Raw genomic sequence first — 19,919 nt, 5'->3', positions numbered from 1 at the left:
AACACTCGTTTAGGAACGGCCCCAAACGCTGACCGAGACAGAAGAATGTCTATTCAGCCGGCTAAAGGTAATCGCTTCTGCGATGCGTGCGAGTAGATGCTGATGTGGGTTGCGCTTTCGAAGACAATGTCACGGTAAAGGCACACAGATAAAGAACAAACTGGAGCGTGTACAAAACGGGTATATGCTTGCATTACTGTTTCCGCGTCCTCGAAAGCGCAACCCATACCACTGTACGCAATTCCATCTCGCCCCAGAAACGGCACTCTTACGAGAAGACGCTGTCGGAGCAGTCGGGTCTCTTTTTCCTGGAGACGTTTGTTGGCTTATGGCTGCATTGTGCTGTTAGGTTGCCGTCCTTCTCCAGCGGAAGGATGATTTAGCTGGCACGCACCGTCGTAATTCGCTTAAGCGTACGAGCTTATTCTTGGAGATTGGCCTAACTGCACAGCAGACCCACGTTAGCATGGTAAATGGTGAGGTTTTTAATGTCCCGAAACTGCAGAGTAGGTCGTCAGGGACGACCATGTTGAGGGCGGCTCAGGGTTAAATTCGACGACCCGGGTTTCTCTAGCGCGTGCACCGAACAATCGGTACACGAGTGTTTTCGCATGTCCCGTATATATAGCGTCGCCCGTTTGCTTATAGCATAATGAATAAGGTAAGACTGTAGGCAATCAATGGGTATTGTAATTTCTCTTTGCTGAAACCAGGCTGACATTAGTCACATTGTTTTGAAAAAAGTACACGAAACATGTCCTCCGCTTGAAAATGGTCAACTTGAGTTACAAGAATCGTAGTGCAGTGTGAAACTACACGTTCACGCATAGCGGCCACCCACACCGCGCTGGAGAATTGGATCGCTCGGGAAAATTGAAGCTTATGGCGGCACCTAACCTAACCTAAGAATGAGAAACGCAGGTAGTCAGGCTTGACCGTACTGACATGTTCTCTCATATTTTGCTACAAACCTTATGCCGGTTTCTCTGCACGTCAATATATGACTATTATAGGACTAACGTGAATTCAACCTGTGTGCATCATACGAGTTGTTTTACGTGATTGATGGCACTTTACTTCTCAATGTCTGATTAGTACTGCTGCGTTTATGGATGCGGAATAATTTTGACCCGCGTTATTTTCCTTAACATCCACGTAAGTCTATTAGGGCGGACCTTTTTCCTGTGCTCTAGCTCAACAGAATGCGAACGTATACCACCCGTATGCTCAGAGGGCATTGGGACAGCCGCTGCCGTGTCTCTCACAAAACGGGGGGGCAGTCGTCGCCAGGCATTTCTTTCGTGCGCGTTCATTTGCTCACGGTTTTACAGCTTCGGGCAAAAATAATGTGTCGCACAATTAGTCGGCGCGTTACGGAGCTATAGGAGTGACAATTTGCGCAAAATTTCTTCTTTGTCACCTTCGCGACTTCCACGCACCCCAACGGACGATGCCACCGCCCTCGCGAAGCTTTCCCAACCACGAGTCAATTGATCGCGCACGGGTATTATACGCTTCCCGGAAACGGCTCCTGGTGAAAAACATGGAGCAGCGACTGTGTGCGGCAGACCGACGTGCCCCAGTCCCATGCTACGCTGCTTTTCTTTACACTCTCGTATGGTGTAAGGCAGAAATCTGGATGCTTACGAAAAGGGTTCTACTTAAATTGAGGACGACAGAACGAGCTATGGAAAGAAAAATGATGGGTGTAACGTTAAGGGATGAGAAGAGAGCAGATTGGGTGAGGGTACAAACGCCAGTTCATCACTTCTTATTTGAAATCAAGAAAAGAAAATGGGCATGAGCAGGACATGTAACGAGAAGCGAAGATAACCGATGGCCATTAAGGGTTACGGACTGGATTCCAAGAGAAGGGAAACCTAGCAGGGGGCGGCAGAAAAGCGGGCGGATGAGATTAAGAAGTTTGCAGGGACAAGGCCACAATTAGAACATGACCGGCGTAGTTGGAGAAGTATGGGAGAGGCCTTTGCCGTGCAATAGGCGTAGCCAAGCTGATGATGATGATAGTGTAAGAAACCGCTACCGTTAAACTCCAAAGCGTTTCGTTTTCCCGTTTCCACCTTACATCCAACGGCGTAGTAGCGGCTGCCTCAGTCGCATCAAGTGGGCTTGTATGTACGGTAACATGCTCGCCTCTATTCGCAGCCATGGACTTCCGGCTGACGGAGCCCCGGCTGAGTCCCGCGCAGCAGGCGCTGTTCATGCGAGTCGGACTCGTCCTGCTCGCGTTGGTGGTCGTCATGACCACCGTGCTGCTGGTGTTGACCCGCAGCCACCACGGGTTCCCGCTGCGGCTACGAGGGGGCGCCGGTGCAGCCGGGCGCTTCCCGCGCCGGGCCGCGCACCTGTGCAACACTACCTCCTGCCGCCTGACCGCAACGCTGCTGAAGGCGAGTGCACGCAGGCGCCGTATCCTGGTTGTTGTAACAAAGATTGCTACCGTTCTGAAAGGTCTGTGCAGAATTCGTTAGCTGCAGATCAAAAATCAAGGCGGGGGCCGACACATGGAGTAGCGCGCTGTGGTATAAAAGTTAAAAACAGGGCTGAGGTGCCTCAGAAACGCCGGCCCACGTTTCGATAAGTGGCCCTATCTTTGTCAAAGGCGCCTTTGACTACAAATAGGCCCATTTATCAAAACGCAGACCCGACTTTCTGAGTCACCTTATCCATGTTTATAGCTACAGATTAAGAATTTCAGCTACGGGTTCATTTGTTTCAAAATGAAAAAAAACACGCAGTATATTTGGAGAAGGTCCGAAGAACAAGCCTTACTGTTGTCCCTGCCTTCGAAAGTGTAACCTATACTAGTATACCAGAAACAGTGATTCCACTGGGTCTCTCGCCCATTGACCATCGTTAACTGCGAAGAGCTCTTGGGAAATACGCCACACTGACCAATGCGGGGTGAACAAATGACATGTAAAGTTGCAGCCAAGTATAACTGCGCAGACATGCCTTTGGTATACGTATAAGAAAGCGAAAACAAGTTTCTTCTCAGAGCTTCGGTTCCAGGCTAAGGCTTGCCTTGTTGGCTGCGGTTGACGACATGGCCCCACTACGCACGTGGCAGCGCGACCGATACGCTCACGCCGAAAGTGGACAGGGGACACGGCCCTCGTCTTGTGTGCCCCTGGTTGAGCTACACCTTGCATATGTTGCTGACGAACACGTTTGCCAAACTGAGTTGTTGTAACGGCTGTATACTGTGATTGCGCTGGTGATGAGGTTTTTTTTTTTTTCTCAATGCGTGATTTCCGGCAGTCGATGTTCTACCGAGGCATTTAATCCACGGCAGTTATGAAGTACAACACTGCTTCGTTTCTTCGTCGGGAATTGGCGTATTTCGTTAGTGGTTGCATTATTTTTGTATTACCCTCGCTGCGAATCAAACGATTCAAACTAGATTGGAAAGCGGAATTGGGTTAAACGTCCTTGCTCATGGCTAAGAGCTGTTTGGCACTACAACACCTGAAGCGACGAACGCCACAGAACCCACAGTGAATGCAGAGAAATGATCGAGAACAGAAGCACTATCTTTAATTTTTCAGCAACCTTTACTCACTGTCATATTATCGTTACCATTATTTTCTAGCCATTTTTATCTTTATTTTATTTGCACCCATAAGACTGGGTGAGAAAGTGAAAATGGGAAATATGACCAGTGGAAGCCAAATCCGAAACCTCAACGCGATGTGTTCTGTGTTCTACCAATTTGCTACAACGATAGCTGGCCCTGTCCCTATTGCAAGCTATATGTAGATGCTTTTTTAATGTTTTACTGCTTTGTCCTCCTGTCGTAGATGTAAAGGTGACTAGGCCTTGGGGCAAGTGTAAGGTATTGACGCTGTCACATAGGCTACATTAATTTTTGTAATTTCGCTTGACTAAACAATGTCATGTAGCAAAGGCATCGTTAGACAGCGCGTTATCTGTGTGTCTATGTTACGTTATGCCACTCAGGTGCCAAACCCGATACCTATAGTGGTCAGGAGCAGCGCGCCGCAGCCACCGAGTCATCATGGTCGCCGATTTCTTGCGTTATCAGAGACGTTGTCGCCACAACGCGTGTAGTTAAACGTGGGCACGTGAACGCCAGCCATTTTGATGACCTTCGAGATGGCGCGCTTTACGCATCTACGATCCCGGAGGCCCTTGTTCATTTGAGCACATCGCCTCCCCCCCCCCCCCCCCCTTTTGCAGGAAACGCTGGGCCGCCGCGGCAGCCCGTGCGACAACCTGTACGCGTACGTGTGCTCAGGGTGGTTGCAGGGGCCCTCATTCACCAGCGCGCACGACAGGCAGATGGCGCTGGTGACGTGGCACGCGCGCTCTGGGCTGAGGCGCATCGCTCAGCGCGCGGACAGCACGGCCAACGCTATTGCTGGCGAGCGGTGAGAGAAAACATCACCTAGATCGCTAGTGGAAGCACTCACATTCCCTCCGGACCTTTCACGTTTACTTACTTGCTCGGTCACTGACCTTCATTTGTTCCGCCCACCCGGCGTGGTGGCTCAGCGGCCATGGTGTGACGCTGCAAAGCACGAGGTAGCGGAATTTAAAACAATATATATATTCTGGACATCTCTGTAAGGTGCCTTGGGGATGTCTCGTGCCGAAGATGCCCTCTCGGTGAGCGCATATTTCACCCCTCATCTTTTAAGAGGTTCAATACATACAAGCATTTGCCTAGCAAACCAGATTTTTTTTTCAAGGGAATTTTCCACGTCTCAGTAATTTCTCTCGTCGTATTCGAGTGCTGATTGCCGTGTTATAGTTTGTTAACGAAGCTTTCCCTCAAGTCTAAATATTTTAAGGCAGTTTTCCTAGCCTCTAAAGCCGCTCGAGTTGGCTCTTCTCCTTGAGCGGCCATTTTTCCTAGAAAGTATGCCTTCCAACTACTCCGCCCTTAAACTGGCTCTCTCAACTACTACACGCAGAGACAAAGCAACAGCGCGCGCATTAGATCCCATAGATGAGATGAATATTTACAATTAGTATTAGGGTTATAATTATTTTCGAGTGCTGATTGCCGTGCTATCGTTTGCTAACGAAGCTTTCCCTCAAGTCTAAATATTTTAAGGCAGTTTGTCGTGTGCGTATCATGGCTACGCACGCTTATATCGCATTCCGTTTCTCTACCACGGGTGCGCTTTAAAACCACGGCGCTGCAATTTTTGCTTTTCTCTTCTTTCTTCTTCTCCGCCCTTAAACTGGCTCTCTCAACTACTACACGCAGAGACAAAGTAACAGCGCGCGCATTAGATCCCATAGATGAGATGAATATTTACAATTAGTATTAGGGTTATAATTATATTCGAGTGCTGATTGCCGTGCTATCGTTTGCTAACGAAGCTTTCCCTCAAGTCTAAATATTTTAAGGCAGTTTGTCGTGTGCGTATCATGGCTACGCACGCTTATATCGCATTCCGTTTCTCTACCACGGGTGCGCTTTAAAACCACGGCGCTGCAGTTTTTGCTTTTCTCTTCTTTCTTCTTTTCCGCCCTTAAACTGGCTCTCTTCACTGTACTACACGCAGAGACAAAGAAACAGCGCGCGCATGCGATCCCATGGATGAGATGAATATATATATATATATATATATAGAGAGAGAAAACTATCAGTCATAGCTCTCGTAGTATAGCCCTCTGGGCCGTTTCCTTTTTTTTTCGAAAGTAGTCCTATTAGGGTTATTATAATTACACGAAGGTATTTCGCCCTCATCAGCAGCAGTCCTTGGTATAGTTATTCTGGCGGCTAGCTTCCCACGCTATGCGTGCCGCCATCGCACCTGGTTAAGCTTTTCCTAGACGCTAGAGTTAGGCTTTGTCCGCGCAACCTTGAGCGATCGGAAAGCGCGTTTCCCCCTCTTGGCCGGCGGAGAAGGGAAGCTTCGTTCCGGCCGCGAAGCTCTCCACATCTCTGTAAGGTGCCTTGGGGATGTCTCGTGCCGAAGATGCCCTCTCGGTGAGCGCATATTTCACCCCTCATCTTTTAAGAGGTTCAATACATACAAGCATTTGCCTAGCAAACCAGATTTTTTTTTTCAAGGGAATTTTCCACGTCTCAGTAATTTCTCTCGTCGTATTCGAGTGCTGATTGCCGTGTTATAGTATGTTAACGAAGCTTTCCCTCAAGTCTAAATATTTTAAGGCAGTTTTCCTAGCCTCTAAAGCCGCTCGAGTTGGCTCTTCTCCTTGAGCGGCCATTTTTCCTAGAAAGTATGCCTTCCAACTACTCCGCCCTTAAACTGGCTCTCTCAACTACTACACGCAGAGACAAAGCAACAGCGCGCGCATTAGATCCCATAGATGAGATGAATATTTACAATTAGTATTAGGGTTATAATTATATTCGAGTGCTGATTGCCGTGCTATCGTTTGCTAACGAAGCTTTCCCTCAAGTCTAAATATTTTAAGGCAGTTTGTCGTGTGCGTATCATGGCTACGCACGCTTATATCGCATTCCGTTTCTCTACCACGGGTGCGCTTTAAAACCACGGCGCTGCAATTTTTGCTTTTCTCTTCTTTCTTCTTCTCCGCCCTTAAACTGGCTCTCTCAACTACTACACGCAGAGACAAAGCAACAGCGCGCGCATTAGATCCCATAGATGAGATGAATATTTACAATTAGTATTAGGGTTATAATTATATTCGAGTGCTGATTGCCGTGCTATCGTTTGCTAACGAAGCTTTCCCTCAAGTCTAAATATTTTAAGGCAGTTTGTCGTGTGCGTATCATGGCTACGCACGCTTATATCGCATTCCGTTTCTCTACCACGGGTGCGCTTTAAAACCACGGCGCTGCAGTTTTTGCTTTTCTCTTCTTTCTTCTTCTCCGCCCTTAAACTGGCTCTCTTCACTGTACTACACGCAGAGACAAAGAAACAGCGCGCGCATGCGATCCCATGGATGAGATGAATATATATATATATATATATAGAGAGAGAGAAAACTATCAGTCATAGCTCTCGTAGTATAGCCCTCTGGGCCGTTTCCTTTTTTTTTCGAAAGTAGTCCTATTAGGGTTATTATAATTACACGAAGGTATTTCGCCCTCATCAGCAGCAGTCCTTGGTATAGTTATTCTGGCGGCTAGCTTCCCACGCTATGCGTGCCGCCATCGCACCTGGTTAAGCTTTTCCTAGACGCTAGAGTTAGGCTTTGTCCGCGCAACCTTGAGCGATCGGAAAGCGCGTTTCCCCCTCTTGGCCGGCGGAGAAGGGAAGCTTCGTTCCGGCCGCGAAGCTCTCCACATCTCTGTAAGGTGCCTTGGGGATGTCTCGTGCCGAAGATGCCCTCTCGGTGAGCGCATATTTCACCCCTCATCTTTTAAGAGGTTCAATACATACAAGCATTTGCCTAGCAAACCAGATTTTTTTTTCAAGGGAATTTTCCACGTCTCAGTAATTTCTCTCGTCGTATTCGAGTGCTGATTGCCGTGTTATAGTTTGTTAACGAAGCTTTCCCTCAAGTCTAAATATTTTAAGGCAGTTTTCCTAGCCTCTAAAGCCGCTCGAGTTGGCTCTTCTCCTTGAGCGGCCATTTTTCCTAGAAAGTATGCCTTCCAACTACTCCGCCCTTAAACTGGCTCTCTCAACTACTACACGCAGAGACAAAGCAACAGCGCGCGCATTAGATCCCATAGATGAGATGAATATTTACAATTAGTATTAGGGTTATAATTATATTCGAGTGCTGATTGCCGTGCTATCGTTTGCTAACGAAGCTTTCCCTCAAGTCTAAATATTTTAAGGCAGTTTGTCGTGTGCGTATCATGGCTACGCACGCTTATATCGCATTCCGTTTCTCTACCACGGGTGCGCTTTAAAACCACGGCGCTGCAGTTTTTGCTTTTCTCTTCTTTCTTCTTCTCCGCCCTTAAACTGGCTCTCTTCACTGTACTACACGCAGAGACAAAGAAACAGCGCGCGCATGCGATCCCATGGATGAGATGAATATATATATATATATATATATAGAGAGAGAGAGAAAACTATCAGTCATAGCTCTCGTAGTATAGCCCTCTGGGCCGTTTCCTTTTTTTTTCGAAAGTAGTCCTATTAGGGTTATTATAATTACACGAAGGTATTTCGCCCTCATCAGCAGCAGTCCTTGGTATAGTTATTCTGGCGGCTAGCTTCCCACGCTATGCGTGCCGCCATCGCACCTGGTTAAGCTTTTCCTAGACGCTAGAGTTAGGCTTTGTCCGCGCAACCTTGAGCGATCGGAAAGCGCGTTTCCCCCTCTTGGCCGGCGGAGAAGGGAAGCTTCGTTCCGGCCGCGAAGCTCTCCACATCTCTGTAAGGTGCCTTGGGGATGTCTCGTGCCGAAGATGCCCTCTCGGTGAGCGCATATTTCACCCCTCATCTTTTAAGAGGTTCAATACATACAAGCATTTGCCTAGCAAACCAGATTTTTTTTTCAAGGGAATTTTCCACGTCTCAGTAATTTCTCTCGTCGTATTCGAGTGCTGATTGCCGTGTTATAGTTTGTTAACGAAGCTTTCCCTCAAGTCTAAATATTTTAAGGCAGTTTTCCTAGCCTCTAAAGCCGCTCGACTTGGCTCTTCTCCTTGAGCGGCCATTTTTCCTAGAAAGTATGCCTTCCAACCGACTATCGCGGACAACATGAGTCTCTTTCCACGTAAGTGTGAGGCTCGGAGCAGGAGCTGTGGCGCTTGAAAGTAGCCTGGGGCCTGACGAACCAACCGACTGAGCTATCTTTCTGGGCAACATCGAAGGGTCACGAGTTCAAATCACCTGTTATGTTCCTTTTTTTTTCTGCCCCTTTTTCTTTCTTTTTTTTTTCTTTTTTTTCTTTCTTTCTTTTAATGTCTTTTCCTTTATTTTATCACTGTACGGGAACCCTCCTAAAAAAAATATATATATATATTTATATAGATCTTCAAATATTTATGGCCTCACACTCACATGTGCAGGTCATAAATACCAGGTTCTCTAGCCGAGTGCCATCCATGCGGTATAACCGAGCTCAGATTGGTCCACCTTGACTGATCAAATAGGGCACCACTGTAGGTTAAATGAGGCGTACAACTCCTGCGGGACCCGCCGTGGTTGCTCAGTGGTTATGGTGTTAGACTGCTGAGCACGAGGTCGCGGGATCGGACCCCGACCACGGCGGCCGCATTTCGATGGGGGCGAAATGCGAAAACACCCGTGTACTTAGAATTAGGTGCACGTTAAAGAACCCCAGGTGGTCGAAATTTTCGGAGTCCTCCACTGCGGCGTGCATAATCAGAAAGTGGTTTTGTCACGTAAAACCCCATAAATTAATTTTTAATTTAACTCCTACGGGGACGGTAGAGTATCCGTCTCCAGTGCAAGAGGACCGTGATTCAAATCCCGGTGCCGCGCTATTCTCCACCGGAAAATACAAAAAAAAAAAAACGTGTGTTGAGAAAATTGCACAAACAGGCCTGGAGTGCGGCCTGATCCCGGTGACCAGAACCGGTAACGCACTCTCTCACCAGAGCAGGATTGGCCACCCTGGTGCAGTACTTGGCCACAACCTCCTATATGAATACAACAATCAAACCCCGGCCCTCAGTCCCCAGCAGCCGCGAAGCAACTGACCACGGCGGCGGTCAGATCTGTGACGCTGCAGAGGGTGCTAAGAATACCTGGCTCCGGACAGGCCGCCATTGGAATCTGAACCTGGCAACGTTTAACGTTAGAACGCTATCTAGTGAGGCGAGTCTAGCAGTGTTATTGGAGGAATTAGAGGGTAGTAAATGGGATATAACAGGGCTCAGTGAGGTTAGGAGGACAAAAGAAGCATATACAGTGCTAAAAAGCGGGCATGTACTGTGCTACCGGGGCTTAGCGGAGAGACGAGAACTAGGAGTCGGATTCCTGATTAATAAGGAAATAGCTGGTAACATACAGGAATTCTATAGCATTAACGAGAGGGTGGCATGTCTTGTTGTGAAACTTAATAAGAGGTACAAAATGAAGGTTGTTCAGGTCTACGCTCCTACATCTAGTCATGATGACCAGGAAGTCGAAAGCTTTTATGAAGACGTAGAATCGGCGATGGGTAAAGTCAAAACAAAATACACTATACTGATGGGCGACTTCAATGCCAGGGTAGGCAAGAAGCAGGCTGGAGACAAGTCAGTGGGGGAATATGGCATAGGCTCTAGGAATAGCAGAGGAGAATTATTAGTAGAGTTTGCAGAACAGAATAATATACGTATAATGAATACCTTTTTCCGCAAGCGGGTTAGCCGAAAGTGGACGTGGAGGAGCCCGAATGGTGAGACTAGAAATGAAATCGACTTCATACTCTGCGCGAACCCTGGCATCATTCAAGATGTAGACGTGCTCGGCAAGGTACGCTGCAGTGACCACAGGATGGTAAGAACTCGAATTAGCCTAGACTTGAGGAGGGAACGAAAGAAACTGGTACACAAGAAGCCAATCAATGAGTTAGCGGTAAGAGGGAAACTAGAGGAATTCCGGATCAAACTACAGAACAGGTATTCGGCTTTAACTCAGGAAGAGGACCTTAGTGTTGAAGCAATGAACGACAATCTCATGGGCATCATTAAGGAGTGCGCAATAGAAGTCGGTGGTAACGCCGTTAGACAGGAAACCAGTAAGCTATCGCAGGAGACGAAAGATCTGATCGAGAAACGCCAATGTATGAAAGCCTCTAATCCTACAGCTAGAATAGAACTGGCAGAACTTTAAGTTAATCAACAAGCGTAAGACAGCGGACATCAGGAACTATAATATGGATAGAATTGAACAGGCTCTCAGGAACGGAGGAAGCCTAAAAACAGTGAAGAAGAAACTAGGAATAGGCAAGAATCAGATGTGTGCGTTAATAGACAAAGCCGGCAATATCGTTACTAATATGGACGAGATAGTTCAAGTGGCTGAGGAGTTCTATAGAGATTTATACAGTACCAGTGGCACCCACGACGATAGTGGAAGAGAGAATAGCCTAGAGGAATTCGAAATCCCACAGGTAACGCCAGAAGAAGTAAAGAAAGCCTTAGGAGCTATGCAAAGGGGGAAGGCAGCTGGGGAGGATCAGGTAACAGCAGATTTGTTGAAGGATGGTGGTCAGATTGTTCTAGAGAAACTGGCCACCCTGTATACGCAATGCCTCATAACCTCGAGCGTACCGGAATCTTGGAAGAACGCTAACATAATCCTAATCCATAAGAAAGGGGACGCCAAAGACTTGAAAAATTAAAGACCGATCAGCTTACTGTCCGTTGCCTACAAAGTATTTACTAAGGTAATCGCACATAGAATCAGGAACACCTTAGACTTCTGTCAGCCAAAGGACCAGGCAGGATTCCGTAAAGGCTACTCAACAATAGACCATATTCACACTATCAATCAAGTGATAGAGAAATGTGCAGAATATAACCAACCCTTATATATAGCTTTCATTGATTACGAGAAAGCGTTTGATTCAGTCGAAACCTCAGCAGTCATGGAGGCATTACGGAATCAGGGTGTAGATGAGCCATATGTAAAAATACTGGAAGATATCTATAGCGGCTCCACAGCCACCGTAGTCCTCCACAAAGAAAGCAACAAAATCCCTATAAAGAAAGGCGTCAGACAGGAAGATACGATATCTCCAATGCTATTCACAGCATGTTTACAGGAGGTATTCAGAGGCCTGGAGTGGGAAGAATTGGGGATAAAAGTCGATGGAGAATACCTTAGCAACTTGCGATTCGCTGATGATATTGCCTTGCTTAGTAACTCAGGAGACCAATTGCAATGCATGCTCACTGACCTGGAGAGGCAAAGCAGAAGGGTGGGTCTGAAAATTAATCTGCAGAAAACTAAAGTACTGTTTAACAGTCTCGGAAGAGAACAGCAGTTTACGATAGGTAGCGAAACACTGGAAGTGGTAAGGGAATACATCTACTTAGGGCAGGTAGTGACCACGGATCCGGATCATGAGACTGAAATAACCAGAAGAATAAGAATGGGTTGGGGTGCGTTTGGCAGGCATTCTCAAATCATGAACAGTAGGTTGCCACTATCCCTCAAAAGGAAAGTGTACAACAGCTGTGTGTTACCAGTACTCACATATGGGGCAGAAACCTGGAGGCTTACGAAAAGGGTTCTGCTGAAATTGAGAACGACGCAACGAGCTATGGAAAGAAGAATGATGGGTGTAACGTTAAGGGATAAGAAAAGAGCAGATTGGGTGAGGCAACAAACGCGGGTAAACGACATCTTAGTTGAAATCAAGAAAAAGAAATGGGCATGGGCCGGACATGTAATGAGGAGGGAAGATAACCGATGGTCACTAAGAGCTACGGACTGGATTCCAAGAGAAGGGAAGCGTAGCAGGGGGCGGCAGAGAGTTAGGTGGGCAGATGACATTAAGACGTTTGCAGGGACAACATGGCCACAATTAGTACATGACCGGGGTAGTTGGAGAAGTATGGGAGAGGCCTTTGCCCTGCAGTGGGCGTAACTAGGCTGATGATGATGATATATTCTGAGGTTTTACGTGCTAAACCAGGATTTGACTATGAGGCGCGCCGTAGTGAGGGACTCCGGATTAAGTTCCACCACTTGGGGTTAGTAGTGCAATGCCATAGCCATTACGTCACCACGTCGGGTAGGTCGCGGGATCAAATCCCCGACGCGGCAGCCCCATTTCGATGGGATACTGCTGCCCTAAAGGTTTTGAAATTCAAACAGCCTTCTGAAATATAATAATTCTTTGAAGAATGGGGAAAAAAGAGATTATCTGAAATAAATTTGTTCATTCACGCTAGTGCACAGCGGTGAACTTCGATAGATAGCCGGAAAGGCAATGTCAAAAATTCATGGACATGTACAGGCGCCGACAAAAGTGATATACTCCACGCAGCGGGAGCCGGAGCAGCGGCATACTGCATCGCGACGCCATCTACATTGACACGAGTCAAGCGACATGCCTGCAGATAAAGGGCACCCATTGGCGGTCTCGATCCCAGATGCTGCCTGTAGATGGCGTTACGATGCAGTTTGCCGTTGCTCCGGCTCCCATTGCCTGGAGTATACCCCTTTTGTTGGCGCCTGTACGTTTAGAGTTTCTGGAGTGTCTGCATTTAAGGCGATGATTCGGAACGTTACGCTAGTTGCAGTCGACAAGAATTTTATGCATCAAATTGGGGTTATTCTTACCTACATGTGACGTAGACCGAGCGTGCCACCAAGCCAGCAGCCCCTTACCAGCAGTAACCAGCAGGGTCCATTGAGCCATGGCCAGGTGACGTCGAGCTCGGCCAAGGCTGCCGTGCTCTACAGAAGGTGTCTGGCGGCTTCGATGGAGCACCGCGCCGATGCCCTGGTCGCCTTCCTACAAGACCTAGGCCTCGGCACTTTCGATGACCACGTCGAGAACCCGGTCGAGCTTGCCATCAAGCTCGACCTATATTATGACCTCAAGGCGAGTCCACAGGAACCTTTGTCACTTGCACAGAGAAACGAATACAGATACTTCGCGAGTTCTCTGTGTAAGTCACATAACACTGTCTATTTCTCATCGCTACTTCCTGGCGCTGTGAACAAGGCGTTTTTCACGTACTTGTCGCAGCAACGAAGACATGCAGCTTGGATATGTGTAAAGCTGTAAGCGGGAAAGGATAATTAAATTCTCATCTCTCATAATATCGAACTACCGTAAAGTGCTGCGCATCCACATGACCTGGACCGTCAAATTTCGAAGCCGTTAAATAGGACGAAATTTTTTTCTTAAGGTGGTAAGAAAGTACGCGGTCCCCAGGCTCTGTGAGAATCGGCTGATGTGAAGCTTTCATTGCTACTTTCGAAAGAGGCTGTTCTTCCTCAGTCACCATTTGGAAGTATAACGCACGCGGCAATGCCCGACATGTTTACACCGCAACACCTCGCTCAACGTAAACTTGAACTGCTGCAACACCGCGGACACGTCCGACACAAACCAGTCTACCGCGCACCACGCACCCACCGAGCCAAATTCGCCGCGCACGGCATATTTCTCCAAGTGCTTGATCGCACATGCAAACGACAAGGTTAGGCACCGCTGCCGTCTCATCATCGAATAACGATGCCACCCACGTTCACCTTTACGAGCAAGCGTATTCGTTCGCGTTCAAGGCAGCGAAAGCTACGCTTCTGAAGCCTGTCCTGTATAACCGGTCTACGCGATTGTCTAACAACGCCTTCAGAGGTTTGAGTGTCCTCTTATGTCATTTACCTCTGCTGTAGTCGTCGCGGCACCCTGAATTTACAGCTCAGCGGCTGTAGTTATAGCTCACGGCTATATCGTCGAACGCGAGGTGTACAGGGACGCTGGTGTGCCAAGATTTTAATGGCCGTTAAAGTATAGGCGTGTGAGGAGTTATTCTGAAGCCCTCTGCTAATACATCAGGGCCGCTGTGCTCTTCAGGAAGTAAAACATTATCAGTCAGCCCCTTTTGAGCACAAGGACGAGGGTCCCGTTCGCGGTCGAGGCGGATGCATATAATTCATCATCATCATCATCATCATCATCATCATCATCATCATCATCAGCCTAGTTACGCCCACTGCAGGGCAAAGGCCTCTCCCATACTTCTCCAACTACCCCGGTCATGTACTAATTGTGGCCATGTTGTCCCTGCAAACGTCTTAATGTCATCTGCCCACCTAACTTTCTGCCGCCCCCTGCTACGCTTCCCTTCCCTTGGAATCCAGTCCGTAGCTCTTAGTGACCATCGGTTATCTTCCCTCCTCATTACATGTCCGGCCCATGCCCATTTCTTTTTCTTGATTTCAACTAAGATGTCATTTACCCGCGTTTGTTGCCTCAACCAATCTGCTCTTTTCTTATCCCTTAGCGTTACACCCATCATTCTTCATTCCATAGCTCGTTGCGTCGTCCTCAATTTCAGCAGAACCCTTTTCGTAAGCCTCCAGGTTTCTGCCCCATATGTGAGTACTGGTAACACACAGCTGTTGTACACTTTCCTTTTGAGGGATAGTGGCAACCTACTGTTCATGATTTGAGAATGCCTGCCAAACGCACCCCAACCCATTCTTATTCTTCTGGTTATTTCAGTCTCATGATCCGGATCCGTGGTCACTACCTGCCCTAAGTAGATGTATTCCCTTACCACTTCCAGTGTTTCGCTACCTATCGTAAACTGCTGTTCTCTTCCGAGACTGTTAAACAGTACTTTAGTTTTCTGCAGATTAATTTTCAGACCCACCCTTCTGCTTTGCCTCTCCAGGTCAGTGAGCATGCATTGCAATTGGTCTCCTGAGTTACTAAGCAAGGCAATATCATCAGCGAATCGCAAGTTGCTAAGGTATTCTCCATCAACTTTTATCCCCAATTCTTCCCACTCCAGGCCTCTGAATACCTCCTGTAAACATGCTGTGAATAGCATTGGAGATATCGTATCTCCCTGTCTGACGCCTTTCTTTATAGGGATTTTGTTGCTTTCTTTGTGGAGGACTACGGTGGCTGTGGAGCCGCTATAGATATCTTCCAGTATTTTTACATATGGCTCATCTACACCCTGATTCCGTAATGCCTCCATGACTGCTGAGGTTTCGACTGAATCAAACGCTTTCTCGTAATCAATGAAAGCTATATATAAGGGTTGGTTATATTCTGCACATTTCTCTATCCCTTGATTGATAGTGTGAATATGGTCTATTGTTGAGTAGCCTTTACGGAATCCTGCCTGGTCCTTTGGTTGACAGAAGTCTAAGGTGTTCCTGATTCTATTTGCGATTACCTTAGTAAATACTTTGTAGGCAACGGACAGTAAGCTGATCGGTCTATAATTTTTCAAGTCTTTGGCGTCCCCTTTCTTATGGATTAGGATTATGTTAGCGTTCTTCCAAGATTCCGGTACGCTCGAGGTTATGAGGCATTGCGTATACAGGGTGGCCAGTTTCTCTAGAACAATCTGACCACCATCCTTCAGCAAATCTGCTGTTACCTGATCCTCCCCAGCTGCCTTCCCCCTTTGCATAGCTCCTAAGGCTTTCTTTACTTCTTCTGGCGTTACCTGTGGGATTTCGAATTCCTCTAGGCTATTCTCTCTTCCACTATCGTCGTGGGTGCCACTGGTACTGTATAAATCTCTATAGAACTCCTCAGCCACTTGAACTATCTCATCCATATTAGTAACGATATTGCCGACTTTGTCTCTTATTCGGGGCTAAATGCAAAAATACTATAGTGGGCTTAGACTTAGGTGCACGGTATAGAACGCCCAAGCGGCCGAAGTAAACCTGGAACCCCGCGCCACGGCGTTTTTCGTAACCAGCGTTCAATAATGCCAATCTGTAAACGAGCCATCATCAAAGATAAGCTAAACCGGGCCTTCATGCCTCTCCTCCGGGTAGCATGCGCTTAAGCTTTACAATTTTTACATTATTTACAATATTCATCCAGCGATGCCAACAAAGCAAGTCCAGGCGCAGGCACACAGTGACACTGTTGTATTGACGATTATCCATGTGCCATAAAACCATAAAACCATATCCATAAGACCAAGACGCAGAGAAGGATCGTTCAGCGCCGATAATTATGAACATATGCCAAAAAAATGAACAAAGAAGACCCAGAGGAACCCTGCCCACATATTTTGGCGCGTTCATTTTGCTTACGGACATTCACCTTCTAGGCTTATTGTCACCTTCTTATTCACCTTCTATTTACCTTCTTATTCACCTTCTTATTCACCTTCTAGGCTTTAGGCTTATTGTCACGGCGCCTCTGGCAACGCACTCCTTCTTTGGCTTCATGCAGACGCTGTTCGACTTGCGTCGTCATCCGACATGGCGGCGACGAGATGGCCAACCGCTGCTGTCCATGGACCGTCGCAGTGACCTTGAACCGTGGCGCCGCGAGAGGAGTCGCATGCGCCGCGGTCAGGCATACCTGAAGTTCGTAAAGAGATACGTCAACATAATTCTGGTGCAGGTGAGTGCGGGGTAACGCAGTGGTGGCGGTTCTTGTCACTCGCTTCCGGCTAGCTTGGGGTTGAAGAATCTGACCACCAGCTAAACAGCGGAGCACGGGACACCATAGAGTTAATCAAAACAATTACAAGAAGGAACTCTGGCGCTGCGACCACTCAGCTACAGTAGTAGATGATGATTAATACATGGATATGTCTATTCTTCAACCTTCTCGATTCAGTAGCGGCTGTGTGTGTCACGTCTCACTTTCGTCCTTGTCTTTCTAACGCGCTATAAGCCTCTCGATTCAGACGTTCTTGTGGCGTTGCCTCCTAACCATTTAACTGGCAGCTCAACAATACTCTTAACCTAACAAAAACACCTGCAGAAACAAGACAACTCTATATATTAGTGTGTGCCTCTCAATTTACACCTCTGTAAGTGTCTGCTCAACAGTGGCATTCACAAAAATGTCAATCGTGGGCACCAGCACATGTTTTGAAGGGAAAACTGGAAGACTTCGTCATTCACTTCTTAACGCAGGTGGGGGTCATATTGTCGCCAACGCTATTCTTTTTTCTTTTGTTTAAGAAAGCTGCTATTTATTTTATCCCCGTAGAGGTACATCTCAAAAACATGAATTGACCTTGCCAAAGCAGCTTCCAAACACCAGTTTTTGACAATATTGACCTCCAACTAGCTGGTCAACATTTTTGACCTACTGTACCGAGCTTAGTTTTTAGACACTCTTCAATATTTCAGCTAGTGTGTATTTGAGGAATATAAAAAGAAATAAAGTAATAAAAATATTCTAGGCCAAGTCTCTCTTGTCAGATAGAGGGTTAAGGATGGTCTTTCTAAATTTGAAAGAAAATCATTATTCTAGACGCATGAAGGAAAAAGTTTCAGCACGCAGGCATGGTCATTGTGAATTGTTCCTTTATAAAGCAATATTTTATTGATAGTGGTTCAATTTACAAATTCACAACGCCGTAGGTAGGAAGCCAGAAGGACAAATTTTAGGCCTATACATGCACTCCCAATCTTTCCCATGTTTTTCAACCACCAAACTTGGGCGCTTGCTGCACTCAAGCGCTACAGTTTCCTCCGGTAATTTTTGTACAAGACCCCATTACCAATCGTGCAATCAATATCTCGTTCGGGTCATGTTCGGCTCAAATGATGGCTGGCAGGATGCGTCTCGTTTTCATATGTTCGACCGCCATTTGTTGCATACAGGTTTTGCCCTACCGCTGCCGCAGTTATGTGAACACGCAGCTGACGCCGCGTAGCTTTTAATGTTGCATTCTATTGCCGTAAGGGCGCATTGTGGATCTGAGTTTAATGTGCACTTGCTTGTCGCGTGCTTTTTTCTTGAAGTGTAGTCATTAATTCGTTCGTTCATTCATGAGCTATATTCATCATCCCCACCACAACCATCATTAGCTTCAGCCGATATTATTTAGTCAGCCATTTTATGGCCGCTGTACGACCAAGGCCTCCCACAGCTATCTCCAGGTTAATGCCTCTCGTAAGTTTAGTGACTCCACCGTACGCCTGCAAATTTCCTCTCCTTATCACACCATTTAATCATCTGCCATCGTCGACAGCATTTGTACTTCCCCTGACATCCGTTTTGTTTTCCTGACACACCACCAGTTACACAGCTGCACTCTGCAATACAAGATCCGCCAAACTACACTATCGTTCTTGTAATCTCAACTAGTACAGCAGCTGCACCAATACGCTCTCAAACCCGCACCACCGTCTTACTATCCCTTAATGTTAGTTCCATTCTTTTGGTATGGGCCAACTGGTCGATAAATACCTTCCACTCAAGGAACAGAAAGTGATTTTGTCTAGCCGGCCCAAACCGTCAATGCTGCCAACGCGGATATCAGAAGACGTGACAAGGCCTTACGCGTTCAGCCGCACCGGTCCGTCATTATTGCAGGCTAACATCAGCGCCGACACCAACGAGACTGCGCGCCAAGCTCGCACGGTAGACCGAATCGCGCGCCGCATCGCGGGCACGGAAGAAATCGTGCTTGAGATGACCGCGCTCATCCCCGACGATGACCCCAGCGAGTATCACGCTATCGTTCCTCTGCTGCCGAGCGGCAGCGCCCCACTGTGGCCGCCGTCGCTGGCAATCAACAACTTCAGCGAGGTGGCCGTGGGCCATCCGACCGTGCTTGGCTACCAAGACTTTCTTCTGTACGACCTGCCACCCTCCGGCGCAACCGGCTACGTCACCTGGGAGCTGGTGCGCCAGCTGCTTCCGCTGGCAGACCAGAAGTGAGTGACCCCGACACTGTAAAAAAGGCGACGGTTTTTATATGATCGCGACTAACCAAAAATCGAGCACCGCCTTGTTTGCCCGATTCTCGTGAACCCGACATCGGAAAAATTCTGAGAAATGGCGGACACAAAATTAGGGGCCGCTGTAGGCCAGCCGTTACAAAAGAACTCAAAAGTCAAACAAGGGGGTAAGGAGTTGTGGTGCGCGAAACCGCTAGGGGAGGATATTTCTATAGCCTATTATTCTGGTTGTTTCCCCATTTCGCAAGAAAACAGCAAATGCTCACTGCACATGGCGTTGGCACAGTGGCTCTGTTGCTGCACGCGGGATCGCTGTTTCGAGTCCCGCTACTTCTAACCTCCTGAAGACTCGCGGGATACGAGACTCGGCATTGTTTGGCTGTATATTGATTCTGACAAACTAGGTATACATCGGGCGGCCCCTGATCTGGCCCCACTGGAAATTTTGGTATCAGAATGGACGCTGTAAAGCGCCGTCTAAGGAGCGTTTTTAGCGAGTGTTTTTCAAATCTGTTTATTATTGGAGGAGATGGAAGAAATCACCAATCCTGCTACCATTGCCGAGAGGCAGGTGTCGCTGCCTACGGAGACTCTCCTTCCCTCTGCTGCGACAGAGCATTCCCAAAGTGCTGTTCATTTCCGGCCTTT

At 47.4% G+C, this 19,919-nt stretch overlaps 1 protein-coding gene across 1 annotated transcript in view; it reads left to right on the top strand.

The window, feature by feature from the left end:
- Positions 1-2,168: 2,168 nt before the first annotated feature.
- Positions 2,169-19,919, top strand: part of LOC126527523 (uncharacterized) — a 30,378-nt gene continuing 12,627 nt past the window's right edge. The window contains exons 1-5 of the mRNA XM_055068791.2: positions 2,169-2,411; positions 4,222-4,412; positions 13,209-13,458; positions 16,798-16,971; positions 18,904-19,247. Of these exons, the coding sequence (XP_054924766.2) occupies positions 2,169-2,411; positions 4,222-4,412; positions 13,209-13,458; positions 16,798-16,971; positions 18,904-19,247 (1,202 nt within the window). The remainder of the gene's footprint in view (positions 2,412-4,221; positions 4,413-13,208; positions 13,459-16,797; positions 16,972-18,903; positions 19,248-19,919) is intronic.

This window comes from Dermacentor andersoni, chromosome 9 (assembly GCF_023375885.2).
Source record: "Dermacentor andersoni chromosome 9, qqDerAnde1_hic_scaffold, whole genome shotgun sequence".
Classification (NCBI taxonomy): Eukaryota; Metazoa; Arthropoda; class Arachnida; order Ixodida; family Ixodidae; genus Dermacentor; species Dermacentor andersoni.
This window is presented reverse-complemented; position numbering and strand designations above follow the sequence as displayed.